The sequence below is a fragment of the Caretta caretta genome, chromosome 2 (assembly GCF_965140235.1).
Source record: "Caretta caretta isolate rCarCar2 chromosome 2, rCarCar1.hap1, whole genome shotgun sequence".
Taxonomy (NCBI): Eukaryota; Metazoa; Chordata; order Testudines; family Cheloniidae; genus Caretta; species Caretta caretta.
Window position 1 is genome coordinate 258,496,831 of NC_134207.1, and position 25,258 is coordinate 258,522,088.

The 25,258-nt window shown below is 45.8% G+C and overlaps 1 protein-coding gene across 6 annotated transcripts in view; it reads left to right on the top strand.

Annotated features, from left to right (window-relative positions):
* The window catches only part of LOC125631186 (mitogen-activated protein kinase kinase kinase 3), a 124,093-nt gene that overhangs the window by 46,784 nt on the left and 52,051 nt on the right, over positions 1-25,258 (top strand). For 4 of the 6 annotated variants that reach the window (XM_048837479.2, XM_048837480.2, XM_048837482.2 and 1 more), the window contains exon 3: positions 6,398-6,507. In XM_048837479.2, coding sequence (XP_048693436.1) covers positions 6,398-6,507 — 110 coding nt within the window. Of the gene's footprint in view, positions 1-4,266; positions 4,484-6,397; positions 6,508-21,993; positions 22,072-25,258 lie in introns of those variants that run through there. The other 2 variants (XM_048837481.2, XM_048837483.2) reach the window with 2 other exon arrangements.

A 25,258-nucleotide genomic window follows, 5' to 3' on the forward strand; every position in this document is an offset into this window, starting at 1 on the left:
AGGAACTGGAGACAAAAGGCAACAGATAATACAAAACATACTTTTAGGCACAGATCCACAAGGGTATTTAGGCTTCTGAAGTCCATTGAAATAAGTGGAAGTTAGGAGCCTAAATACCTTTTTTTTTTCTTTTCCTGTGTTGTTGTTGCTGTCATAACCACCGTCTCTGGTCCCTGATCCTGTGTGAGCAGGGAAGCCTATGTTACGCATGTTCTGTGGATAAGTAGTGGACTCAGCTCCTCCGGGAATTCATCCTAGTACATTTCACCAATGCTGAATTAACTGGTGCAGAGAACAAAAGGAGTGGAGGTGTAAGGGGATTTAGGGGACTGATTCCTTTCACCAGCTGTGAAGGGAAAGCCAGCTTTGAGAGCATCTGGGTACCTCCTAGTACTTCCTTTGCAGTGTGTAACTTGCAGTTGTTTTGCTCTGGATCTGTGATGGAACAGGGAGGTATGTTTGCCATGAAGTCTTTGCTGCTTGTTCGTAAGCCTGCAGCGTATGAGCAAAGAACTTGATCTTGCAAGTCCCCTGCGTGCATGGGCTTTCCGTTGCTTCCATTGGGTTTTCTGCCCATGGAGGGCTCACCAGCGTACACCCCAAAATTTTTGTTTTTAACGCAGCCAAGTAAAGAACAGCAAAGGATGACTCATCTTTAGCAGAAGACTCTTGGGAGTAGCATTTGGTTTTGATTATCCAATAGGTTCCACTCCTTGTTTGACTCTTGATCGAACTAGCTGAGCTGGCTGCTCATTTCCATGAAACAAAGTTCCCCGCCCTTCAGTCTGCTCAGAGATCCCAGGAGCTGCAATTAGGACAAGCCTGAGGGTTAGTCTGGGCAATGTCAACCCTACGCAAGAACTTTGTAAACAGGTCTGTGAAAGGACAGTTTTGCAACCGGTGATGTAAATGCTGCATCTGTGCTGGTTGCAGCTGAAATCCTGATGCTTGGAGTGTTTGCTGTTAAGCTGGGTGATCGAGAGTCGACGTCTATTTATGTTTTAACCTCTGAAGCTACTCTTGATGCTGAGAAATGCACAGGCTTTTCGAGGAAGTAATTTACGTCTATTTTCATCTGCAGAGTTTAGAAAGGGGTTCCTGAAATGCAAATGTTTCAGGTTTGAGTGGAGGAAGAGGGCTTTTCACACTCATAACAAAAAGAAAGTCATCTTTATATGGCTTCGCTGGCTCATCTTGTAGCAATAGTGAGATTTGTATCATGCTTTTGTATCGTGCTTAATGCAGCTAATAATACTTTGCAATTGTTTATGGCTTTTCATTTAAGAATCTCAAAGTGCTTTCCAAGATGGGTATTATTTACCTCTTCAATAGATGGAGACATCAAGTTATAGAGAGTTTAAGGCCTAAATGTTTCAAGTGTCTACTAATTTTGGTGTCTCCTTTTCCAGGAGCCCAACTTGAGACCACTAGGCCCGGACTTGTTAGATTGCTTAATGCCTGCTTTGCATGTTGATGTCAGTCAGAACTTCGGGGGGCCGGGCACTTCTGAAAATCAGCTGATTCAAGTTGGACACCCAAAACTATCAGAGGCTTTTAGCATAAGTGACTTGACCAACATCACAAAGCAAGGCATTGGCAGAGTCAGCAGCAGAACCAGGATCTCCTGATTCCTGCTCTAACCACTGGACAACGCTGCTGGAGGAACTTTCCATTTGAGGAATGCTCTGTTGCTGTGAGCCATGTGGGGCTCGGTCTGGTAGACTAATGATTAGCTCTCTGTGTGGTTGTGCTGTAGAGTCTAGGGCTGCTGGAACTTCTGCTGTCCCTTTTCTGGGGTTGCAGAAGGATACGGTTCCATGCAGAGCCTGTCAGGAGATGGGAAGACTTGTGCAGAATTGCCTCTGGAGCTGTGTAGGGCTGGACTGTGAAACAGGTAGGCAGTCACCACTCACCCCTGTGGTCACGGTGGGTCAGGACAGCGCAGTGACACTTCAAGCAGGAACAGCAGCAGAAGTGACCTGCCCTCGTGCTGCTCTGGATTTTTTTTAGGTTTAATGTAAAAGGAAGTATTTGGAGTATGTGACCATATTGCTGCTCATTTTGGAAGCGGGGTCTGATCCAAGTGTAATTAAACCACTGACGTGATCCAATCTGGCTTGCAAATCAGCCATCAGTTTAGTGGAAAGGCAGCATAGTGAAGCCATTTTTTATGTATTAATGGGAGGGGGCTCAAGATATGAGTTATCCATGACTCCATTACCCCAAGCAAAATCGCGACATGTGCCAAGGAAACCTTCACTTCCCCCAAGCTTTGCTGTTGTCACTAGGATTTTAGCCAATAAAGTGGAGAACTTCAGGGATTTCATCTCTCCTCTTCATTATGGGTAGCCGTCTTCCTTCTATGACCTCATCTCATCTTTCGTGCACCACAACTGTATCATCCTAAATGTCGTGTTGATGGCTCTAATTGGCTTGGTATTGTCCATTACCCTCCAGCCAGCAGAGTTCTGTTTTGTTGTTAGTTTGTTTAACTTGTGTCTGGATTTGCTGGCATTCCAAATTAAATTCCATGGCTTGTGTCCAGATACCTATTTGGGGTCAGGGGAAACCAGTGCAAGTGTCCAGGTTGCCAGTGAACGCTACAGATGTTCAGTTGTTTCTCAGCCTCTTTGCATTTTGCATGGTTGGTCAGCTCCAGCTTCCTTCCAGTTAGTTGCCTTGCAAGCTTTTTTTGGTTTACCGTCCCTGAAGACCACTGGGGTCAGTGCTTACAGTGGGCACGGAGGGAGGGGGTTTCAAATTTAAAATTAGAACTCGAGGCAGGTAGTTGAGGGGTGCACTTTCAGCACTGCCTTACCAATGATGCTGACCCAGATTATACTATAACCCCCCATTTTTTTTTCAAACCACTTTAATGGTGGATTCTCTGTAACTTGAAGTCTTTAAACCATGATTTGAGGACTTCAGTAACTCTGCCAGAGGTTAGGGGTCTGTTACAGGAGTGGGTGAGAGAGGTACTGTAGCCGGCACTGTGCAGGAGGTCAGACTAGATGATCAGGATGGTCCTTTTTGACCTTAAAGTCTGTGAGTCTAAACCCTGACTGGGATTGTGGTAACTACTCATTTGGGAACAAAACTGAAGCCCTGATCCTGATCAGGCTAATGGGGGCTGCGGGAAGCGGCGGTCAACACATCCCTCAGCCCACGCCGCCATTGGCCTGGAACGGCAAACCGCGGCCAGTGGGAGCTGCTATCGGCCGAACCTGCAGACTCTGCAAGTAAACAAACCGTCCCGGCCCATCAGTGGATTTCCCTGATGGGCCGCGTGCCAAAGGTTGCCGTTCCCTGTCCTAGGCTAACACCTTAAGCACTGGACTGGCCTTTCTCTAATTGGTTTTACACTGGTGTTATTCCATGAACTTCACTGGAGTTCTGGGTTTACCCTGGTGTAACTGAAAACAGAAACTAGCCTTTTGTGTAGTGCATTAACTCCAGGCTTACTCTGATTTAGGAAACTGCAATTGGTTTGCGGTGGGAGAGGGAAGAAAATAATCACTCTTGGCAGAAAAACAACCACAAAGTCTCTCTCAATTCCCTGCTAGTTCCATTTGTGCACAGTCACATACAGAAAGTGGTCTGCCCAAGGAGTAAAGGGTTAGATAAATTGCTGCTGTGGTTATAGACGGAGAGGTGGATCCACGCAGGTGCCTGCACACAGGTTTTTCTAAAGACTTGGTGCCTTTTGGGTGGCGATTTTTCAGATTTTAATTAGTGCTGAATATGGCCCTCATCCTCAGCACTTAAGCAGGTGTGGGCCCTATGGGGGCAGATCCTCAGCTGCTGTAAAATTATTGTCGCTCCATTGAAGTCAAAGGTAGCGTTAAGCACGTGCTTAAATGCTTTGCTGGATTGGCCCCTGAGTGTCTGGAGTAGGCACTTCCTTCTTAGAGGAACTACACCAGCCTGATCCAAAACCCATTGAGTTCGATGAGTCTTTCAGATGATTGTGGCCCAGACTCCTTGCAGACTGTTGAAGTGTACTCGCTCTGAGTAAACCCCACAGTCGATGGTGCACTTGGTCTGCTCCTCATCAGCTCACTACACTACTTCGCTCTTCACCTCTGTGTTGCAAGAAGCATTCTAGATTTTTGTTCCAAAATCCACTTGTTCCTCACAGGAGGAAGAGCAATAAGGAAATGGCTTGCACGTGGGAGCAGCACAGCGTTGCTTTTTGACTTGCTGGCTGCTGTATGAGTCATTTCAGAACTTCTTAAATGTTAGGCTGTTCCTGTTTGTTGGTGTATTTTGCGCTGTGGCAAGCTTCCCTAAAACAGCCTTGCCAACGTGCGTCAATCCTGATCTGCAGCAACGTCTTACAGGCCTCTTCGGAGCAGACACGGTTGATAGTGCTGACACTTGCGTGGTTCTGTGATATGAAAAAATGTCCTTTGGAGCTTAGGAAGAGACAGGTCTTCTCTTGGAACTGCAGATGCATTTACAGCGCTGTCTCCACTGGTGGAAGGTTCGTAGTGCATTTTGTGTTCTCCTAGGGTAACCCGCTGGGGAGGGTGTATTACATGGTTCAACTCTGTGCTCCATTCACAGAGAATATGTGTCAGTTACAGCCCTCGGCTAGAGAGCCGTGGCTCTTTAGTTCGTGTTTCTAGGTCTGGAGGACTCTGGTTCAGTCCCTGATGTGTCAGCCAAGAGGGCAGCCACCATCACACTAGCAGAAATTGGACTCCACCATTCCACATTTAAGCCCTGTTTGTCTGTGGTGGTGGTTATTATTATTGCCCACAGTGCACATTAGCAGGTTTGTAGTAGGGCTGGTTGAAATATGTTGAATGAAACTTCTTGTTTTTGTTGGTGGGGGAAAAGGTGATTTTTTGTTTGCTTGTTTTTAAGAAATCGGAGGGTTTTTGTGAAAAATACCTGGTATTTTTTTTTCAAAATTTTCTGTTTATTTTTTAATGAATCTGGAAAACTAGTCATCCTTTTTTTGTTGTAAAAAAATAAAAATCATGAAAAGTCCTTTTCATTCTAAAGGTTTAGAAAAGAACCATTTTTCAGTGACTTGAAATTTTATTTTGAAAATTTCAGTTTTCACTCGTGCCCCCCCCCCCCCCAGTAATTTCTCCAACCACCCCACTTCCCTTTTTCAGTGGCAACACAGAAGAAGGGTGTGTAGGGGGTTAAAAATGAATTTTTAATATAATCTGAATAGGTATTTCTTTTCTAAACCTACAGAATGAAAATCATGGAATTTTTCCTTCCCATTTTTGACTGCTCTGTTGAGGAGGCATGGCCGCCGCAGAGGTTAGGACATACTGCATGTTTAGAAGAATCCCTCCAGACCCTTCCTGTTGCAGGATTGCTCATCATAAAATCCAGCCCCACACGGTGTTCGGGAGAGGAGCCAGTGCTGGTTTTGAGCTTAGTCCCCAAATCCCACTGGATTCAATGAAAAGATTCCCAGGGTCTTAGTAGTGTTTGGACCAGCAACTACATGATTTCACGCTGTTTTCTGTGTGTGCCCATTTCTTGCCTCTTTCTTCTCAGCACTGCAGATAATGTCTCAGTATTTTCTCATAGCGTTAGGGTGCTGTGTGCTGGACCTTTCACACCTTCACAGTTGAGTGGGTTTCTTAGTACAATTTCTTTCTTGCTTGCAGTGTTTGACTCTTGTTGGGGGAGTTTGGAGGTTTGTTGGAGGCACTTGCTTATTCTAAAGAGCTTTCCAAGAACCTACCTTCGTCCAGTCTCTCTGGTTTTAATAGCTGGAATTTTGCCAGTGGAGGAACCTGTAGCCGGATTCAGAGGATATGATAATAGGTATAAGCATTTAAAAAAGGATAAGGGTGGTTTCAGACTAAACAGGGCTTGGAGCCACCAAAATCCCCTCCCCTCCATCTGCCCAGACAAGCAGTTTATTTCCCCCGTCCTCAGTGGATTCCGTGGACTTTCGCTTCCAGGCTACCTGGATAGAACTCTGGTTGCCCAGTGACTCTAGCTCCCCTCCAGCCACCAGTCGTGGACCCTAAAGAATCCTGCCTTAAAACATCTCTGAAAAGAAATTAGGACACATGCATGTGTGTGTGATGGGGAGTAAGAGTCTGGTCCAAACCACTGATGCCAACAGAGACTCCCACTGAACTCAGTGAGCTTTGGATCAGGCTCGAAAGGCTAATATTTTGAGGCAGTTTGCCCTCTGCACAGAGTTAAGTGGGAACACCCTATGAAAAACAGGGAGAAGGGAATCCTCCTCCATGCTGGGGAGCTAAGGGGAGAAGCCTGTGCTGTACAATACTCAGCTTGAAAAAGAGCATCTGTGCTGTGAATGCTTTGCATTTCTATCCTCCGCTCCACCGTGTACACAACGGTGCTTCAGGGTAGAAGTTCCTCCTTATGCTACACTCATCCTCTTCTTTTGCAGATGAAGAGGAAGCGCTTAACTCTATTATGAAGGATCTGGCCGCATTGGGCAAATGCGGGGGACTGCTGGACAGCAACAGGAACAAAACCAGCATTCACTCCAACAAACAGGTGAGCTGCCTCCGGAATCCCATCTGCATGGCTGGCTCAGTCAGAGTTCTGGAGTTCCACATAGAAATCTGGGCATTGCTTCAGTCACTGCATGGAGAAATGTGATATTCATTCAGGTGCCATAGGAAGGCATAGCTCTCTAGGAAAGGAAAAGGAAAGTGTGGGCCCCTTACTGAATGAGGGAGGCAACCTAGTGACAGAGGATGTGGAAAAAGCTAATGTACTCAATGCTTTTTTTGCCTCTGTTTTCACTAACAAGGTCAGCTCCCAGACTGCTGCGCTGGGCATCACAAAATGGGGAAGAGATGGCCAGCCCTCTGTGGAGATAGAGGTGGTTAGGGACTATTTAGAAAAGCTGGACGTGCACAAGTCCATGGGGCCGGACGAGTTGCATCCGAGAGTGCTGAAGGAATTGGCGGCTGTGATTGCAGAGCCATTGGCCATTATCTTTGAAAACTCGTGGCGAACGGGGGAAGTCCCGGATGACTGGAAAAAGGCTAATGTAGTGCCAATCTTTAAAAAAGGGAAGAAGGAGGATCCTGGGAACTACAGGCCAGTCAGCCTCACCTCAGTCCCTAGAAAAATCATGGAGCAGGTCCTCAAAGAATCAATCCTGAAGCACTTGCATGAGAGGAAAGTGATCAGGAACAGCCAGCATGGATTCACCAAGGGAAGGTCATGCCTGACTAATCTAATCGCCTTTTATGATGAGATTACTGGTTCTGTGGATGAAGGGAAAGCAGTGGATGTATTGTTTCTTGACTTTAGGAAACCTTTTGACACGGTCTCCCACAGTATTCTTGTCAGCAAGTTAAGGAAGTATGGGCTGGATGAATGCACTATAAGGTGGGTAGAAAGTTGGCTAGATTGTCGGGCTCAACGGGTAGTGATCAATGGCTCCATGTCTAGTTGGCAGCTGGTATCAAGTGGAGTGCCCCAAGGGTCGGTCCTGGGGCCGGTTTTGTTCAATATCTTCATAAATGATCTGGAGGATGGTGTGGATTGCACTCTCAGCAAATTTGCGGATGATACTAAACTGGGAGGAGTGGTAGATACGCTGGAGGGGAGGGATAGGATACAGAAGGACCTAGACAAATTGGAGGATTGGGCCAAAAGAAATCTGATGAGGTTCAATAAGGATAAGTGCAGGGTCCTGCACTTAGGACGGAAGAACCCAATGCACAGCTACAGACTAGGGACCGAATGGCTAGGCAGCAGTTCTGCGGAAAAGGACCTAGGGGTGACAGTGGACGAGAAGCTGGATATGAGTCAGCAGTGTGCCCTTGTTGCCAAGAAGGCCAATGGCATTTTGGGATGTATAAGTAGGGGCATAGCGAGCAGATCGAGGGACGTGATCGTTCCCCTCTTTTCGACATTGGTGAGGCCTCATCTGGAGTACTGTGTCCAGTTTTGGGCCCCACACTTCAAGAAGGATGTGGATAAATTGGAGAGAGTCCAGCGAAGGGCAACAAAAATGATTAGGGGTCTGGAACACATGAGTTATGAGGAGAGGCTGAGGGAGCTGGGATTGTTTAGCCTGCGGAAGAGAAGAATGAGGGGGGATTTGATAGCTGCTTTCAACTACCTGAAAGGGGGTTCCAAAGAGGATGGCTCTAGACTGTTCTCAATGGTAGCAGATGACAGAACGAGGAGTAATGGTCTCAAGTTGCAGTGGGGGAGGTTTAGATTGGATATTAGGAAACACTTTTTCACTAAGAGGGTGGTGAAACACTGGAATGCGTTACCTAGGGAGGTGGTAGAATCTCCTTCCTTAGAGGTTTTTAAGGTCAGGCTTGACAAAGCCCTGGCTGGGATGATTTAACTGGGAATTGGTCCTGCTTCGAGCAGGGGGTTGGACTAGATGACCTTCTGGGGTCCCTTCCAACCCTGATATTCTATGATTCTATGGACAGTTAAAGAGAAAACAGGCTCCCTGCTTCAGAATTTGTGCCGTCTAATGCAATAACTGGCAACTCCCACCAGAAAAGGAAGGTAAGAGCTGTGGGCCTGATTCTCAGAGGTGCTGAGTACCTGCACATACAGTTAATGGCAGTAGTGGGTGCTCAGCACCTCTGAAAATCAAATCACTTTACCTAGGTGCCAACAATCAACGAATGCATTAGATGTTAAACCAGTGATCTAAGTACCTGGTACATCATAAAACTGTGTGCTGTTTAAAACAATAACTCTTCACTGAGAAGTTGAGCGCAGCTGAATTCAGTCTGCAGCTCTTAGGTGATAGGATACTCTGTCTTGTTAAAATTGGGCAGGGTTATTGCAATTCTGTTTCAAAAAGAAGGTAAATATGAGGCCTAATTCTAAAGCTCCCGTGGACTTCCAGGGCAGGCATATATTGATTAATTTTCCTTATTAATAATATTTGTATTACTGTAGAGCTTAGGAGCCCAAGTCATGGACCAGGACCCTATTGTGCTAGGCACTGTACAAATAAAGAGCCAAGAGATGGTCCCTGCCCCACAAGATTCTCTTATTCGTGATATGAGAGTGTGGAGTGAGCCAGTGCTATACAGACACATGGTAGGAGTCATTGCCTGCCCCAAGGAGCTCTCAGAGTAAACAGGCAGGACCGACTAAGAGTAGGAGAAAGGAATGTTAGCCCCATTTTACAGAAGTGGAAACTAAGGCACAGAGATTAAGTAATCTTTTTCTCCCAAGGTCTCGCACACATACTGTGGCATAGCTAGAAATTGGGCCTAGATCACATGCGTCCTAGCCAAACGCATTAACCACAAGACCAATCTTCCATCCCTTTGTTAATATTGTGTTGAATAAAACGGTTGCTTACCAGGTTACGATGCTGTAATTCTGAAAAGATGAACCAGTCAAGTAAGTTGAGTTTAGGATATCAGCTAGCTGTGCCATGTGTCATAGACATGTTCTACCTCAGATATTTTTTAAGGGCTGAAATAAAAGCACGGGAGTGACACCCCTTTTAGAAGAAAAGGCCATTTTTATATGGGTGCCTGAAGATGGATGTAGGTATCTAAGTTTAGGCTCCTAATTCTAAGGTAGATCTAATGCTATTTGTTCTGTATGCAGAATATACAGTAGAGATTTCTCAAACTGCAGTATGGACAAGAGAGGAAATTTTTTTGCACTCAGTTTATACAATTGTCTAAATAACTAGAAGTCAAAAGAAATGGACAGCCATGGAAGAAATACTTCAGCAAATCCACATGGTTGTCCATTTCTTCTAGTGCTGTGACCAGGCAGTAGGTTGTAATTAATTTCATGCTGATTGAGTGGCTATCAAGTAAGGAGAGAAAAAATCATCATTTACAATTTTCATGCGTGTTTTCATGACGTTGGTACCTATACAAATGTTTGTGAATTCATTAGAGAAAAATCCTTTCCAGTAGTCCCTCTAGAGTTTGAAACAGACATACACATGTGCATCTGCGTATATCTATAAAGTGCAGCCTGGGTGTAACAGCTGTCCAAGTGAATCACTGAAGTTGTTCAGCTTGTATTGAAGAGTCCAAGATGTTTACAAAAGTGACCGGGAAACTCAGAGTTGGGTTCCTACAGCTGCAATAGAATCAGATGATCCAGCACAGGTCAGGATGGCTTGGAGTTGAACATTTTACGGACGATGATGGGTGGAGAGCATAGCAAACCATGCTGGGACGTGAGCCTAGATTCAGAGGATTTTTCTTAAGTAACGTATTTCTTCTACAAAGGCAGAAAATTCTTAGTTGTCTTTGAGGCTGTGGACATACACAGTGTATACAAGTGTATAGTAAAAAGAAAAGGAGTACTTGTGGCACCTTAGAGACTAACCAATTTATTTGAGCATGAGCTTTCGTGAGCTACAGCTCACTTCATCGGATGCATACCGTGGAAACTGCAGCAGACATTATATACACACAGAGATCATGAAACAATACCTCCTTCCACCCCACTGTCCTGCTGGTAATAGCTTATCTAAAGTGATCATCAAGTTGGGCCATTTCCAGCACAAATCCAGGTTTTCTCACCCTCCACACCCCCCCCCCCACACACACACAAACTCACTCTCCTGCTGGTAATAACCCATCCAAAGTGACAACTCTCTTCACAATGTGCATGATAATCAAGGTGGGCCATTTCCTGCACAAATCCAGGTTCTCTCACCCCCTCATCCCCCTCCAAAAACCACACACACAAACTCACTCTCCTGCTGGTAATAGCTCATCCAAAGTGACCACTCTCCCTACAATGTGCATGGTAATCAAGGTGGGCCATGTCCAGCACAAATCCAGGCTCTCTCACCCACCCCCCTGTTTTTTTCCTCCTGGGGACACACGCACACACACAAACTCTCTCTCCTGCTGGCAGTAGCTCATCCAAACTGACCACTCTCCAAGTTTAAATCCAAGTTTAACCAGAACATCTGGGGGTGGAGGGGTAGGAAAAAACAAGGGGAAATAGGTTACCTTGCATAATGACTTCACAGACATGAAGGTCGCTATCTTAAAACAAAAAAACTTCAAATCCAGACTCCAGCGAGAAACTGCTGAATTGGAATTCATTTGCAAATTGGATACTATTAATTTAGGCTTAAATAGAGACTGGGAGTGGCTATTTCCCCTTGTTTTTTCCTACCCCCCCCACCCCCCAAGACGTTCTGGTTAAACTTGGATTTAAACTTGGAGAGTGGTCAGTTTGGATGAGCTATTGCCAGCAGGAGAGTGAGTTTGTGTGTGTGTGTGTGTGTCCCCGGGAGGAAAAAAAAAAAGAGGGGGGTGGGTGAGAGAGCCTGGATTTGTGCTGGACATGGCCCACCTTGATTACCATGCACATTGTAGGGAGAGTGGTCACTTTGGATGAGCTATTGCCAGCAGGAGAGTGAGTTTGTGTGTGTATGGGGGTGGGGGGGGGTGAGAAAACCTGGATTTGTGCTGGAAATGGCCCAACTTGATGATCACTTTAGATAAGCTATTACCAGCAGGACAGTGGGGGGGGGGGAGGTATTGTTTCATGATCTCTGTGTGTATATAATGTCTGCTGCAGTTTCCACGGTATGCATCCGATGAAGTGAACTGTAGCTCACGAAAGCTCATGCTCAAATAAATTGGTTAGTCTCTAAGGTGCCACAAGTACTCTTTTTCTTTTTGCGAATACAGACTAACACGGCTGTTACTCTGAAAAGTGTATAGTAGTATTCGCCCAGTTGAAAGCAAGGAGAATACCAGTAGTCGGTGGGTGAATACTGAAAAACAGAAGTTATACAACAGAGCGAGAATCTTTCACGTGTGCTTGTATATATGCACACACACCCCCTACCTTAATTTATAACGCAGTCTGCTTATATCAGGTGTGGGCAAAATTTTTGGCCCAAGGGCCACATCTGGGTATGGAAATTGTATGGTGGGCCATGAATGCTCATGAAATTGGGAGTTGGGGTGCAGGAGGGATTAGGGCTCTGGGGCTGGGCCAGAAATTAGGAGTTCAGGGTGTGGGAAGGGGCAGGAGGGTTGGGGTGTGTGTGGGGGGGTGAGGGCTCTGGAATGGGGCTGAGGATGAGGGTTTGGGGGTGCAGGAGGGTGCTCTGGATTGGGACCAAGGGGCTCAGAGGGCAGGAGGGGGATCAGGGCTAGGGCAGGGGGTTGGGGCAAAGGAGGGGGTCAGGGGTGCAGACTCCAGGCGGCGCTTACCTCAAGCAGCTCCCAGAAGCAGCGGCATGTCTCCTCTCCGGCTCCTACGCATAGGGGCAGCCAGGGGGCTCTGCACGCTGCCCCATCTACAGGCACCGCCCCTGCAGTTCCTATTGACTGCAGTTTCTAGCTAATGGGAGCTGAGTGGGTGGTGCTTGGGGCAGGGGCAGCTTGCTGAGCCCCCTGGCTGCCCCTATGCCTAGGAGCCAGAGTGGGACATGCCGCTGCTTCCAGGAGCCACGTGGAGCCGGGCAAACCCCAGCCCCCGCTCTCCAGCGGGAGCTTGAGGGCTAGATTAAAACATCCGAAGGGCCAGATGTTGCCCCCGGGCCGTAGTTTGCCCACCCCTGGTTTATACTGTATCATTCTCTGATATCTGCCCTCTTTCCTGAAACCTTATTATGGCAGGATCCGTGTTTTCTTTCTTTGAGTATTGCACTAATTCTTGGAAAAGCTTCCTGGAATCATTTGGACCAGCCCACCAATTGTGTCCCATGTGATTTTTAGCTGTCATGATGACAGACCAGAGACATGTGCTAAGTGGTATGGCCACTTAGAACCTTGTGCTTCTGAGTGGTCAGATGGTCAGCACTCCCTTCTCTTCACACTCCTCTGGCTGAGAACTTCACACCAACTGAGCCCAGTCCCACAAGATGAAGGGCGTTGGAGCCCTGAATTATTGCTTCGGTTACTGGACTAGTTGGAACACGTCAGGTTTCTGTACCGGCAAAACTTAGTTTGTGAAGCACAGAATGGCAAGCCATGTGGATAAATTCTGATGGGCGGGGGGTAGGGGGCAAAAATTTGAAAACAAACATTTTGGCTGAAAACCAAAATATTTCGATTTGGGTGTGCTGCTGCAGGGCCTTATGGCCATTGTAGTTCTGGTGCCTCATGTCTCTGTTTTCCTCTATGAGCGAGGCTTACTGGCCAGATTTCAGAGTAGCAGCCGTGTTAGTCTGTATTCGCAAAAAGAAAAGGAGGACTTGTGGCACCTTAGAGACTAACACATTTATTTGAGCATAAGCTTTCGTGGGCTACAGCTCACTTCATCGGATGCATACAGTGGAAAGTGTAGAAGATCTTTTTATATACACACAAAGCATGAAAAAATACCTCCTCCCACCCCACTCTCCTGCTGGTAATAGCTTATCTAAAGTGATCACTCTCCTTACAATGTGCATGATAATCAAGGTGGGCCATTTCCAGCACAAATCCAGGGTTTAACAAGAACGTCTCGGGGTGGAGGGGTAGGAAAAAACAAGGGGAAATAAGTTACCTTGCATAATGACTTAGCCACTCCCAGTCTCTATTCAAGCCTAAATTAATTGTATCCAATTTGCAAATGAATTCCAATTCAGCAGTTTCTCGCTGGAGTCTGGATTTGAAGTTTTTTTGTTGTAATATAGCAACTTTCATGTCTGTAATCGCGTGACCAGAGAGATTGAAATGTTCTCCGACTGGTTTATGAATGTTATAATTCTTGACATCTGATTTGTGTCCATTTATTCTTTTACGTAGAGACTGTCCAGTTTGACCAATGTACATGGCAGAGGGGCATTGCTGGCACATGATGGCATATATCACATTGGTGGATGTGCAGGTGAACGAGCCTCTGATAGTGTGGCTGATGTTGTTAGGCCCTGTGATGGTGTCCCCTGAATAGATATGTGGGCACAGTTGGCAACGGGCTTTGTTGCAAGGATAGGTTCCTGGGTTAGTGGTTCTATTATGTGGTGTGTGGTTGCTGGTGAGTATTTGCTTCAGGTTGGGGGGCTGTCTGCAGGCAAGGACTGGCCTGTCTCCCAAGATTTGTGAGAGTGTTGGGTCATCCTTCAGGATAGGTTGTAGATCCTTAATAATGCGTTGGAGGGGTTTTAGTTGGGGGCTGAATGTGACGGCTAGTGGCGTTCTGTTATTATCTTTGTTAGGCCTGTCCTGTAGTAGGTGACTTCTGGGACTCTTCTGGCTCTATCAATCTGTTTCTTCACTTCCACAGGTGGGTATTGTAGTTGTAAGAATGCTTGATAGAGATCTTGTAGGTGTTTGTCTCTGTCTGAGGGGTTGGAGCAAATGCAGTTGTATCGTAGAGCTTGGCTGTAGACGATGGATCGTGTGGTGTGGTCTGGGTGAAAGCTGTAGGCACGTAGGTAGGAATAGCGGTCAGTAGGTTTCCGGTATAGGGTGTTGTTTATGTGACTGTCGTTTATTAGCACTGTAGTGTCCAGGAAGTGGATCCCTTGTGTGGACTGGACCAGGCTGAGGTTGACGGTGGGATGGAAATTGTTGAAATCATGGTGGAATTCCTCAAGGGCTTCTTTTCCATGGGTCCAGATGATGAGGATGTCATCAATATAGCGCAAGTAGAGTAGGGGCGTTAGGGGACGAGAGCTGAGGAAGCATTGTTCTAAGTCAGCCATAAAAATGTTGGCATACTGTGGGGCCATGCGGGTACCCATAGCAGTGCCGCTGATCTGAAGGTATACATTGTCCCCAAATGCCATCATGTGCCAGCAATGCCCCTCTGCCATGTACATTAGTCAAACTGGACAGTCTCTACGTAAAAGAATAAATGGACACAAATCAGATGTCAAGAATTATAACATTCATAAACCAGTCGGAGAACACTTCAATCTCTCTGGTCACGCGATTACAGACATGAAAGTTGCTATATTACAACAAAAAAACTTCAAATCCAGACTCCAGAGAGAAACTGTTGAATTGGAATTCATTTGCAAATTGGATACAATTAACTTAGGCTTGAATAGAGACTGGGAGTGGCTAAGTCATTATGCAAGGTAACCTATTTCCCCTTGTTTTTTCCTACCCCTCCACCCCGAGACGTTCTTGTTAAACCCTGGATTTGTGCTGGAAATGGCCCACCTTGATTATCATGCACATTGTAAGGAGAGTGATCACTTTAGATAAGCTATTACCAGCAGGAGAGTGGGGTGGGAGGAGGTATTTTTTAATGCTTTGTGTGTATATAAAAAGATCTTCTACACTTTCCACAGTATGCATCCAATGAAGTGAGCTGTAGCTCACGAAAGCTTATGCTCAAGTAAATTGGTTAGTCTCTAAGGTGCCACAAGTCCTCCTTTTCTTTTGACTGGCCAGACTACATCTCCCATAATGCACTGGCTTCTCTCACCAAAAGGGAGACTGTGGTGCATCGTGAGAAACAGTCCACGGTCGTCATCTAGCAAGGGAACCTGACCTAGAGCGGAGAATGGGGACATCCGGCAACTGAACTGCACAAGGCGCTCTATAGCAGCACATCCAGATATAAATGTTTCCGTTTTCGAGTGTTCGTTTTTTTTAAGTCAGATTTTCCATGGAAAGTAAACATTTTTTAAAGAATTTTATTTAGTCAGCAACACATTGTTCCATTTAAAACCAACAGTTTGAATGAAAAACTTTCATCTTTTTCTGTGTCTTTCGCAAGGCAGGAGTGCTTTGTTTGTGGAAGAAACATGACAGGAAAGGATGCTATAATGTTTGTAAACCCCTCCCCCCACACACACCCATTCCACAGGGCTCTCTTGACACCTATCATCCCAGTTCCTCTGACATTAGCTAAACTCATTCCTTAGCTGACATTAGCTTAATTCCAGAACCTGCCCGATATAATGACTATTAAGATTGTGCAAAAATGGGAAGTCGTGTGTGCCAGTAAGTGCATGTGCATTTTCATGTGTGCAACACAAAATTTCATCTTTAAAATACTCAAATTTTTGTTCCAGAGCCTTTCACAGGGAGAAATTTTCTGGAGACCAAATGTTCATAGATTGCTGGTTTTCCCATCAAACCACGTGAAATGTGCTGGCTTTTTTACATGTTTCTATGTGAATATGTATCTTGGTGCAGCACTAAATTTTGAATTTCAAATGCTGTGCTGATGGGATGATAAGCTATAAATAGCTCTTATCCTTTCCAGCTATAGAGCTCATTATCCCTATTTTTCAGATGAGGAAACTGAGGCATGTGAATGGGAAGTGGCTTGCCCAAGGTCATCCACGAGCAGCAGAGCTGGGAATTGAACCCAGGTCTCTTGAGACCTAATTCAGTGCTTTTATCCACTAGGTTGCACTACCGCATTGGTTTATAGGAGAAGTAAGGTAAAGACATTTTGAGAGAAGAAGAAACATAAGGAGGCAAGGGATAGGGAACATAAAATTAAAAAAGATATTTTGGAAAGGATACAGACCAGGGGTGGGCAAACTTTTTGGGCCGAGGGCCACATCTGGGTGGGGAATTTGTATGCAGGGCCAGGGCAGAGGGTTCGGGTGTAGGAGGGAGTGCGGTGTAGGGCGGGTGTGGTGTGCAGGAATGGGCTCAGGGCAAGGGATTGGGGCAGAGGAAGGCTGCGGGTTGAATGAGGGGGCTCAGGGAAGGGGGTTGGGGTGCAGGAGGGGTGTGGGGTGCGGCAGGGGGCTCAGGGCAGGGAGTTGGGGTGCGGCAGGGGGGTTGGAGGATGTGGGGTGGGGCAAGGGACTGGGGGTGTATGGGGATGTGGGGTGCGGCAGGGGGTTGGGGTGCAGGAGGGGTGTGGGGTGCAGGCAGGGAGTTGGGGCGCGGGATGCAGGAGGGTTTCGGGCTCTGACCCGGCGCCACTTACCTAAAGCGGCTCCGGGGTGGCAGAGGCATGCGCCAGGGCCAGGGCAGGCTGCCTGCCTGCCTGCCCTGGGCCCATGCCGCGCTGCTCCGGGAAGTGGCCGGAACCACATCCCTGCGCAGCCCCTGGGGGTGGGCAGGCACAGGGCTCCACGTGCTGCTCTTGCCACACCTCCAGGTGCCTCCCCCGAAGCTCCCATGTGGGGCGGTGCCTGGAGGCAAGGGCAATCAATGCACGGAGCCCTCTGCCCCCCCCACCCCCCACCGGGGCCCCAGGGACGTGGTGCTGGCCTCTTCTGAGAGCGGCGCGAGGCCTGCGGCACCACGGAGGGTAATCCCATGGGTCAGAACTAAAGCCCTGATGGGCTGGACCTGGCCCGCGGGCCGTAGTTTGCACACCCCTGATACAGACCTTTCTTGCTTCTGGGTTTAACCCCCAACCTCTAGCAAATTGGGGATTTAGAAGAAACTTTCCCTGGGGACAGGTTTCCCTTTTAACTGCTGCTAAATGGTTTCATCCTCTGAAGCAGCTAATATTGGCTACTGCCAGGCGTGATGCTGGACCACTGGTCTGATCCAGTCTGGTGACTCCTGTGTTCGTGTAACATAGGGAAGGAGAGTGAGAGAAGGAAAAGAGGAAAGAGTAATAGAAAATAATGTGGAGAAAGATGCACGGTGATCTGTTATAGGGGAAAAAAATGGGGTAAAGCCAGAAGGGGAAGGAAGGTTAAAACAAAGCAAGGGGGAGAGAGAATGAGTTTTTTATATGTTTTTAAAAAGCGATTATTTGTGGATTGCCATTGTTACAATTCAGTACAACAGATGATACACACTTATAATAACAATAACCTCTGCAGTAGAACCTCAGAGTTACAAACTGAGCAGTCGACCCCATACCCCATTTGGAACTGGAAGTACAGAGTCAGGCAGTAGCAGAGCTCTCCCCCCCCTCAAAAAAAGCAAATACAGTACAGTACTGTGTTAAACTTAAACTACTGAAAAAATAAAGGGAAAGAGACTTAATACAGCTTTGAAACTAAATGCTAGTGTTCAGCTGCAAACTTTTGAAAGAACAACCATAATGTTTTGTTCAGAGTTACGAACAACCTCCATTCCCTAGGTGTTTGTAACTCTGAGGTTCTACTGTACTTCTTACATAGTGCTTTTCAACAATAGATCTCAAAGCATGTTACAAAGGAGGTTGGTCTGTTATCCCCATTTTACAGATGGGGAAAGTGAGGCACGTGGCAATGAAGTGACTTGCCCAAGTTCACCTCAGAATCCAGTGGCAAAGGTGGGAATAGAACCCAGGCCTCCTTGGTCCCAGTCTGGTGCTCTAGCCACTAGCTGTCACTGGCCCATACACGTCAGATTGTGCCTTCCTTTAAACTGCAAAGCTTTGGGAGAGGTATGGATGCATGACAGTCTTGCACCCTGACCTAGTGGGTGTAGTCTATGGGATTGGAGGTGTTGGGTTGGAGGCAATTTTCCAAGCCCAGATCTTAGTGCTTTGTGCTGCATAATTCTAAAATACCAGGATAGTACAGAGAGGCTAACCCACTATCTGCCTTTCTCCAAGCAGGACACTTCCAGTAGACATCGTCTTACCATGGGCTTCTGAGCTAACCACACATTGTGCCTTCCCATGTGGAGGGAAAGGGATGAGATGAACAGGGAGAGATGAAAAAAACTAAATTGTTGAAGAGCCTGGCAACTAGACATGCTGGGGATCCATGCAGATAATTTCTAATGCCAAGGATTAGTCATGTCCTATTGTGGTTTAGGGACATGGTCCAGATGTCTGGATTATAACATTTTGTTGCTAAAAACAGGGGTAAGGGTAGAACAAATCCAAGCAAAGTGTAAGTGAATGAAGTAGTTGAGGAGCCCCCTTGTCTGTGTTGGAAGACCGATGTCAGTTTGTTTGGGGTTAGAGGTTTAGAAGTGAACCCATCACGTCTCGGATTTACAAAGTGTAACTAGAACTGTACCAGTCGAATGCAGCAGTGCCCAGTGAATTCCTGAACTAGTGAATGGAAAGAGAGGAGAACAATATGCCCTACTCCCTATCCTACAGTACATGAAGGAGCCACCCACCAACTAATAGGGAAACTACCACAAGGGAAAAGGCACGGAAATCAGACTGGAACTTTGGGCAGAGCAATAACAGAGCTTTTACAGAGAGTTTTTCATCTGGACATTTCAAGTGCTTTCCAAACATGGGTCAGTGTCATTATCACCATTTGACAGAATGGGAAACTGAGGCAGAGTAACCTGTCCTAGGTCCCACAGCAGGGCAGTGGCACAGCTGGGAATAGAATGCTGGTCTCCCAGGCCAGCACAACAGTGTACAGTAAGGGGAAGAGAATTCCAGAGTTCTGGGGCTTTAACGGTGATGGTTCTGCCTCTTGTCTGTCTGAAATTTTAACACCAAAGAGTCGGTAGCGCCATACCCATTAATCTTGTTTGCCACAATGGGGTGTGAAGCAAGAGGCACTCCCTACTGTGGCCTAAATTATTGAAGGTTTTAGGCCAAGATTGTCAAGAGACTCATGATTTTGGGTGCCCAACTTTTGATGCCTTTAAAGGGTCCAGATGTTCAGATGCTGGGACTCTCTGTAAAGTGCAATCCAGATCACTGGTCACTTTTATGAATAGTGGCTTTAAAAAATAGCAGTACATATAGGATCAGACGAAACACCCTACTTCCGAACAATGCCAAACTTTGTGGTGGTGGTGGCTGGCTTGAAATCTGAACCGAAGGGTAGTTCAGAATTTTGCACATGGCACTGTTAGAAGGGGTTGGTCCAACACCTTTGAATATGCCTAAATTTGTGGGGGAGGGAGCAATTGGAAAATTTGCAAAATGGGGAGCCCCTGTTGGCTGAACCAAACCCTCACTTCTGAACATTCTTAAACTTCAGGGTGTTTGAAACTCAACCCAGATCTACCTTAAGTCCGTTTAAAGCTTATTACTGTAGTATCTGAGCGCCTCACAATCTTTAATGGGTTTATCCCCCAATATCCTGGGAGACAGGGAAGTTCTATTATTCCTATTTTACAGATGGAGAATTGAATTACAGACAGGGTAATGATGAGATTCACTTAGACACCTTACTCCCATTGAAATCAAGGGGACTTAGGTGCCTAAATACCTTTGTGAATCTCACCCTCAGTGATTTGCCGCAGGTCTCATCGGAAGTCCAGTGCTAGAGCGTGGAACTGAATCTAGGTCTGACTCCTGGGCCAGTACACTAACACTGGACCATTCTTCCTTCGAGCTTTGATCTTGGACCCATCTCTGACTTAGAGTAAGACTAAATCGTGCTCACTGCGCTATTTGCTTCATGCTTCTTAGTACAGTTATCTGTATTTCTGTACCTGTCCATAGTAAACTGCACTCAGCTGCTGTAGAGGAACGCATTAGTCTATGGTCTAATGCAACGACCAGACCTTTCCACTCTTCATTAGACATTGCACCTCCCAGCTTCCGCTCCACTTTGGACATGCGCCCCAGCCCGATTTGTCTCCCAGCTCTGAGTGAGACCTCTCTAAATGGGAGCTGAGAGTGCTCAGTGTAGCCCGCCAGGATCTGCATGATCTATTCTTTCTAAGCTGTTTCCATTTCAGGCTTAACTGCGTGGTGTGGTGAGAATATGTGTTTTTATTACGAAAGCAGTCTGCTCTTTAGGGAACTCTGCATAAGATCATGATTCACCTCCTTTGGAAGCACTTTTTCCATTTCCCAACATTTCTCCTAATCTAAAACAGTGAGCGTGGCTGCTTTTCCCAATTTCACAGTGAAAAGCAGGGGGAAAGGGAAGCAAAGCAGAGTTTGGCTAACCTCACAGGGTGTGTGTGTGTTCTTTAGCTGGACAAGTTCTAGTTAGAAGCAGTTAGAAGCAGTTGATCCATTTACCCCTCACTGGTCTGAAGGAGCTGGAGTGGAGGAGACTTCACAGTCCTTGCTGATCATTTCCTTTCCGACCTGCTATGGGCTGCGGCTAGATTTGCTTTGGTTTCAGAGTAGCAGCCATGTTAGTCTGTATTCACAAAAAGAAAAGGAGTACTTGTGGCACCTTAGAGACTAACCAATTTATTTGAGCATAAGCTTTCGTGAGCTACAGCTCACTTCCTTGGATGCATTTGCTTCAACAGGAGGTTTCAGCCCTCTCTTTAATTAGCATTTTTAAGGAAGAGGCCAACAAAAAAATGAAAAGTTGGTGACGTGCTTGTGGTTGCCACGGTGGCTTGATTTTATTTTTCCTTTTAAGGCATTCCGAAGGTAGCAATTGAAATATCAGAAGGCATTTGTTATCTAGGCTCTGGGGAAACACCAATAGCAATCCCTGGGAGGAGAGGGGTCAGAAATCAAGAGAATTTGGTGGTATTTCCTGTCACTTTTATTTACATGTTTATTATTATTGTTAATAATAATTATTATTGTATATTAAAATAGAGCCTAGAGGCTCCATCCAAGTTCAGGGCCCCATTCTGTTAGGTGCTGTACAAACACTTAGAGCTTGTCTGTACCAGGGTAAAAGGTGTCTTTTAAAACTCTAATGTAGACGTGGCAGATTGGATTTTATGTCTAAGGTGACCAGTGACACACCAGATGAAGGAGGGTTGAGTGACTAGGGTGCTTAGGACATGGGACACCTAGTTTCCAGTCTTTGCTCTGCCACAGATTTTCCTGTGTGACTTCAGGCAACTTATGCCTACACTGCCATCAGGGATGTGATTGCATCTCCCATTGACATACCTGAGCTGGCTTTGATCTAGCTAACGTGGGTGCCAGTAGTTGTAACAGCAGCAGCAAAGGCTAGTCTCATGAATACAGCCCTGTCCGGTCTCATGAATACCTCCCTACCCAGGACTCTTAAGCAGCTGCCACAGCTATGCTGTTTGTTACCTTAGCTAGCTTTGATCTAGTTACACACCCCCTGACTGCAGCGTGGACTTGACCAATGTCTCTTTGTGCCTCAGTCCTCTGTCTGTAAAATGGGGATAATAGCACTGCCCTACCTCACAGGCTAAGTACACTGTGAAGTGCTCAGACGCTGCAATATAAATACTTTATATAGATGGGGCTATAGGAATATAACTGGAGCTGTACTTTTTTTTTATACCTATTTATAATATTGATCATTATTATAAACAGCTAAAGTAAGTGTTAGCTGTCCTCTCTACCTTCACTGACTGACTGAATTCTTAGGTGCCAGAAGCCAGATCTTGAGGAAGGGGGAAAGCCTTGTGATGCAGAGGACAGCTTGTCACTTACCGGATTAGCGAGGTGAACTGGTGTTGTCAGTTGCTTTTGTGTGTGTATGTGTCCTTTCCGTGTGCTTTCCCAGCTCTGTGCAAATAGCTGGTTCAGCAGACCTTGATAGTATTACCCAGTGTGGTTAAGTGCTGGAGGCTGGAATGTCCTTGTCTCCATAGCGCTGTTTAGGCCGCTCGGTGCTTTTGTTCTTGGAACTTCCCTGGTATTAGTAGATAATGCAGAAGACCTCAGTGTTACTCATAGAGAAAGACGACAGGCACGGCTCAGTGACACAGTCATCTGGCCAGGCTTATTGCCACCTAGACATAGTCGCTCCCCTGGCTCCGTAGTTACAGGTACACTGGCACGAGTTCCTAGTAGCAAGGAATGGCTCAGTTGGCAGCAGGACTTTCTGCCATCTCTTAGGCCATGCAGAGAATTAAGGTAAAGAAGACTGACATTTATAGGCTAAGAAAAACAGCTAAAATACCCAACCAATACACCGCCTTATGATGTATTTTGTGACTTCTGTTCATTACTTCCCAGTGTTCCTAATATCTGGGACAAAACATCCCGATTCATTATATTGTCAAGCCATCTTATCTTGTACTCGAATGGGATGTAGCTGTACTTGCTGGAATATATTTACATAAATATCTAGTGCCTAGCACACTAGCAACAACTTTGCCAAGATCATGTACAGGACAGTGAACTTGTAAGCATTTGCTTTAATACGTGGCGTGACTGGTTCACAGCCTCTGGTTCAGGCCTTGGATCTTACACCAAATACAGAGAGCTTGGTGTATGTGTGTGGTGGGGGTGTCTGAAAACGTTTGTGCTACAGGAATACATGGGATATATGAGAATGATTTTAATCTTAGCCCTGTAAAGATCAACTGCCTGCTACAGCGATAGGCAGCTTAGAGTGTGAGAGAAAAGATAGGACTGTGGACTGGGAGTCAAAAGACCTGCATTCTGTGCCACTGACCTGCTGTATGACCTAAGGCCAGTCATTTTGTCATCTCTGACAGGTTTCAGAGGAACAGCCGTGCTAGTCTGCATTCGCAAAAAGAAAAGGAGTACTTGTGGCACCTTAGAGACTAACCAAGTGAGCTGTAGCTCACGAAAGCTCATGCTCAAATAAATTGGTTAGTCTCTAAGGTGCCACAAGTACTCCTTTTCTTTTTGTCATCTCTGCGTCTCAATTTCCCGATCTTTAAAATTGAGATGATAATACTTAATAGTATTAATAACCAGAGTATTTTTGTAAATGATTGAGCGGTATTTTGGTCAAAATCAATTTTTTGATTGAAAAAAAATCAAATTTTGTCCTGCTCTAATTCCTGCCCACGTTGTAAAGTGATTTGAACTCTATGGGTGAAGCACTCAAGAGCTAAATAATATTAGTTAGCATGTCCCACCCAGCATGGCTGCCTCTTGTTTCACTAAATGTATCACTTGCTTTTCTGCCACTTCTCTATCTTTTCTCCTGCACTGCCCAATACCTCCCATTGAAAGGAAGAAAGTAAATTAAGATGGAATACCTGGCACATGTGTAGCCCAATTCATCAGGAAATCTCAGTGCTTTCCAAAGGAGGCTGTCGTTACCCTCTCTGGGCCTCAGTTGTAAAAGGGGGCTAAGTGATATGGCCAGGATTATGTAGCATCCCATGGCACAGGTGCTTGCTGTTGTGTAGCTTCATAAGAGAGTGGTAGGCTTCTTGCATGGCCCCTCAGCTACATGCAAGAGTCTCTTATGATCTGCCCCTTAATATTTGCAGAGTGCTTTGAGATCCTTGTATGAATGGTGCTGTAATTGCTCATGTCTTGGTCTTGTGGTTGGGGCCCTGAACTAGGATTTGTGAGATTTGGGTTCAATGCTTGGCTGTGCCACAGCCTTCTCTGTGATGTTGGGTAAATCACCCAGGATCAGATTTCCAAGTTTGCAATTTGGGCTTGATTTTCAGAGGTGCTCAGCACCCAGCATTGTCTTGGGGAATCTGTGCCCAAATTTCCAAGAGCTGATCATGCAGTATGCTGAGCAGTTGTGAAAATCTGGCCGTTAGTCTCTTTGTACCTCCACTTCTACCTGCACAATGAGGATGATAATAACAGCACTTCCTTTGTCCCTTTTGTCTAATTAGACTAAAAGCTCTTTAAGGCAGGGACTGTCTTTTGCTGTGTGTCGATACAGCACCTCGCTTGGGGCTTTGATCTTCATTGGGACCTCTAAGCAGTACCAAAATTCGAAAGGTTAATAATAATAATGTACTGGCGAAGTAGAAAGCATTGTGAATTAAATATTATTAGCTACAGATTTAATAACTTTATGTAAAGTGAGGGAAGGATTCAAAACAAGAATGTAACCACCTGATTAGCTTCCTGTTTGTTTTCTCCCTCCCAAATGAGGGTTTTAAAACCCCTATTTTATGTTTTAGTGGTTTTTTTATATATATATTTACATTCAAAGTGTTTTTCTCCAATGTACCCTGCTTGTTTATGTTTCTCTCCTCACAAGTGGAGCGCAATTATGTGGGGCAGCTGGTGTATTTTTGTTGGCTGCTGTCTGCGGAAGATCTGCCTTGTTGTTGTTAATGTAGAAGAAAAGGATGCAGCAGGGTTCTTTTTTTTCTTTTCCCCCTCTGGAGTTTTTACAAGTGTGTTTGACATTTTCCAGCAACGAGCTGTTTTTAACTTATTTGTCTGAGAAACTGTTTTGCTCAGCATAAATCTGCAATGCATTTAAGCTTGTATTTGCTAAGATGGGGCAAACGTTGCATGTGGGCTTTCCATGGTATGCCCGCATCTTGAAGGCTGCGTACAGATGTGGTCTCATCTCAAAAAAGATATACTGGCATTAGAAAAGGTTCGGAAAAGGGCAACTAAAATGATTAGGGGTTTGGAACGGGTCACAATATGAGGAGAGATTAAAGAGGCTAGGACTTTTCAGCTTGGAACAGAGGAGACTAAGGGGGGGATATGATTGAGGTATATATAATCATGAGTGGTGTGGAGAAAGTGAATAAAGAAAAGTTATTTACTTGTTCCCATAATATAAGAACTAGGGGCCAGCAAATGAAATTAATGGGTAGCAGGTTTAAAACAAATAAAAGGAAGTTCGTCTTCACTCAGCGCACAGTCAAGCTGTGGAACTCCTTGCCTGAAGAGGTTGTGAAGGCTAGGACTATAACGGGGTTTAAAAGAGAACTGGATAAGT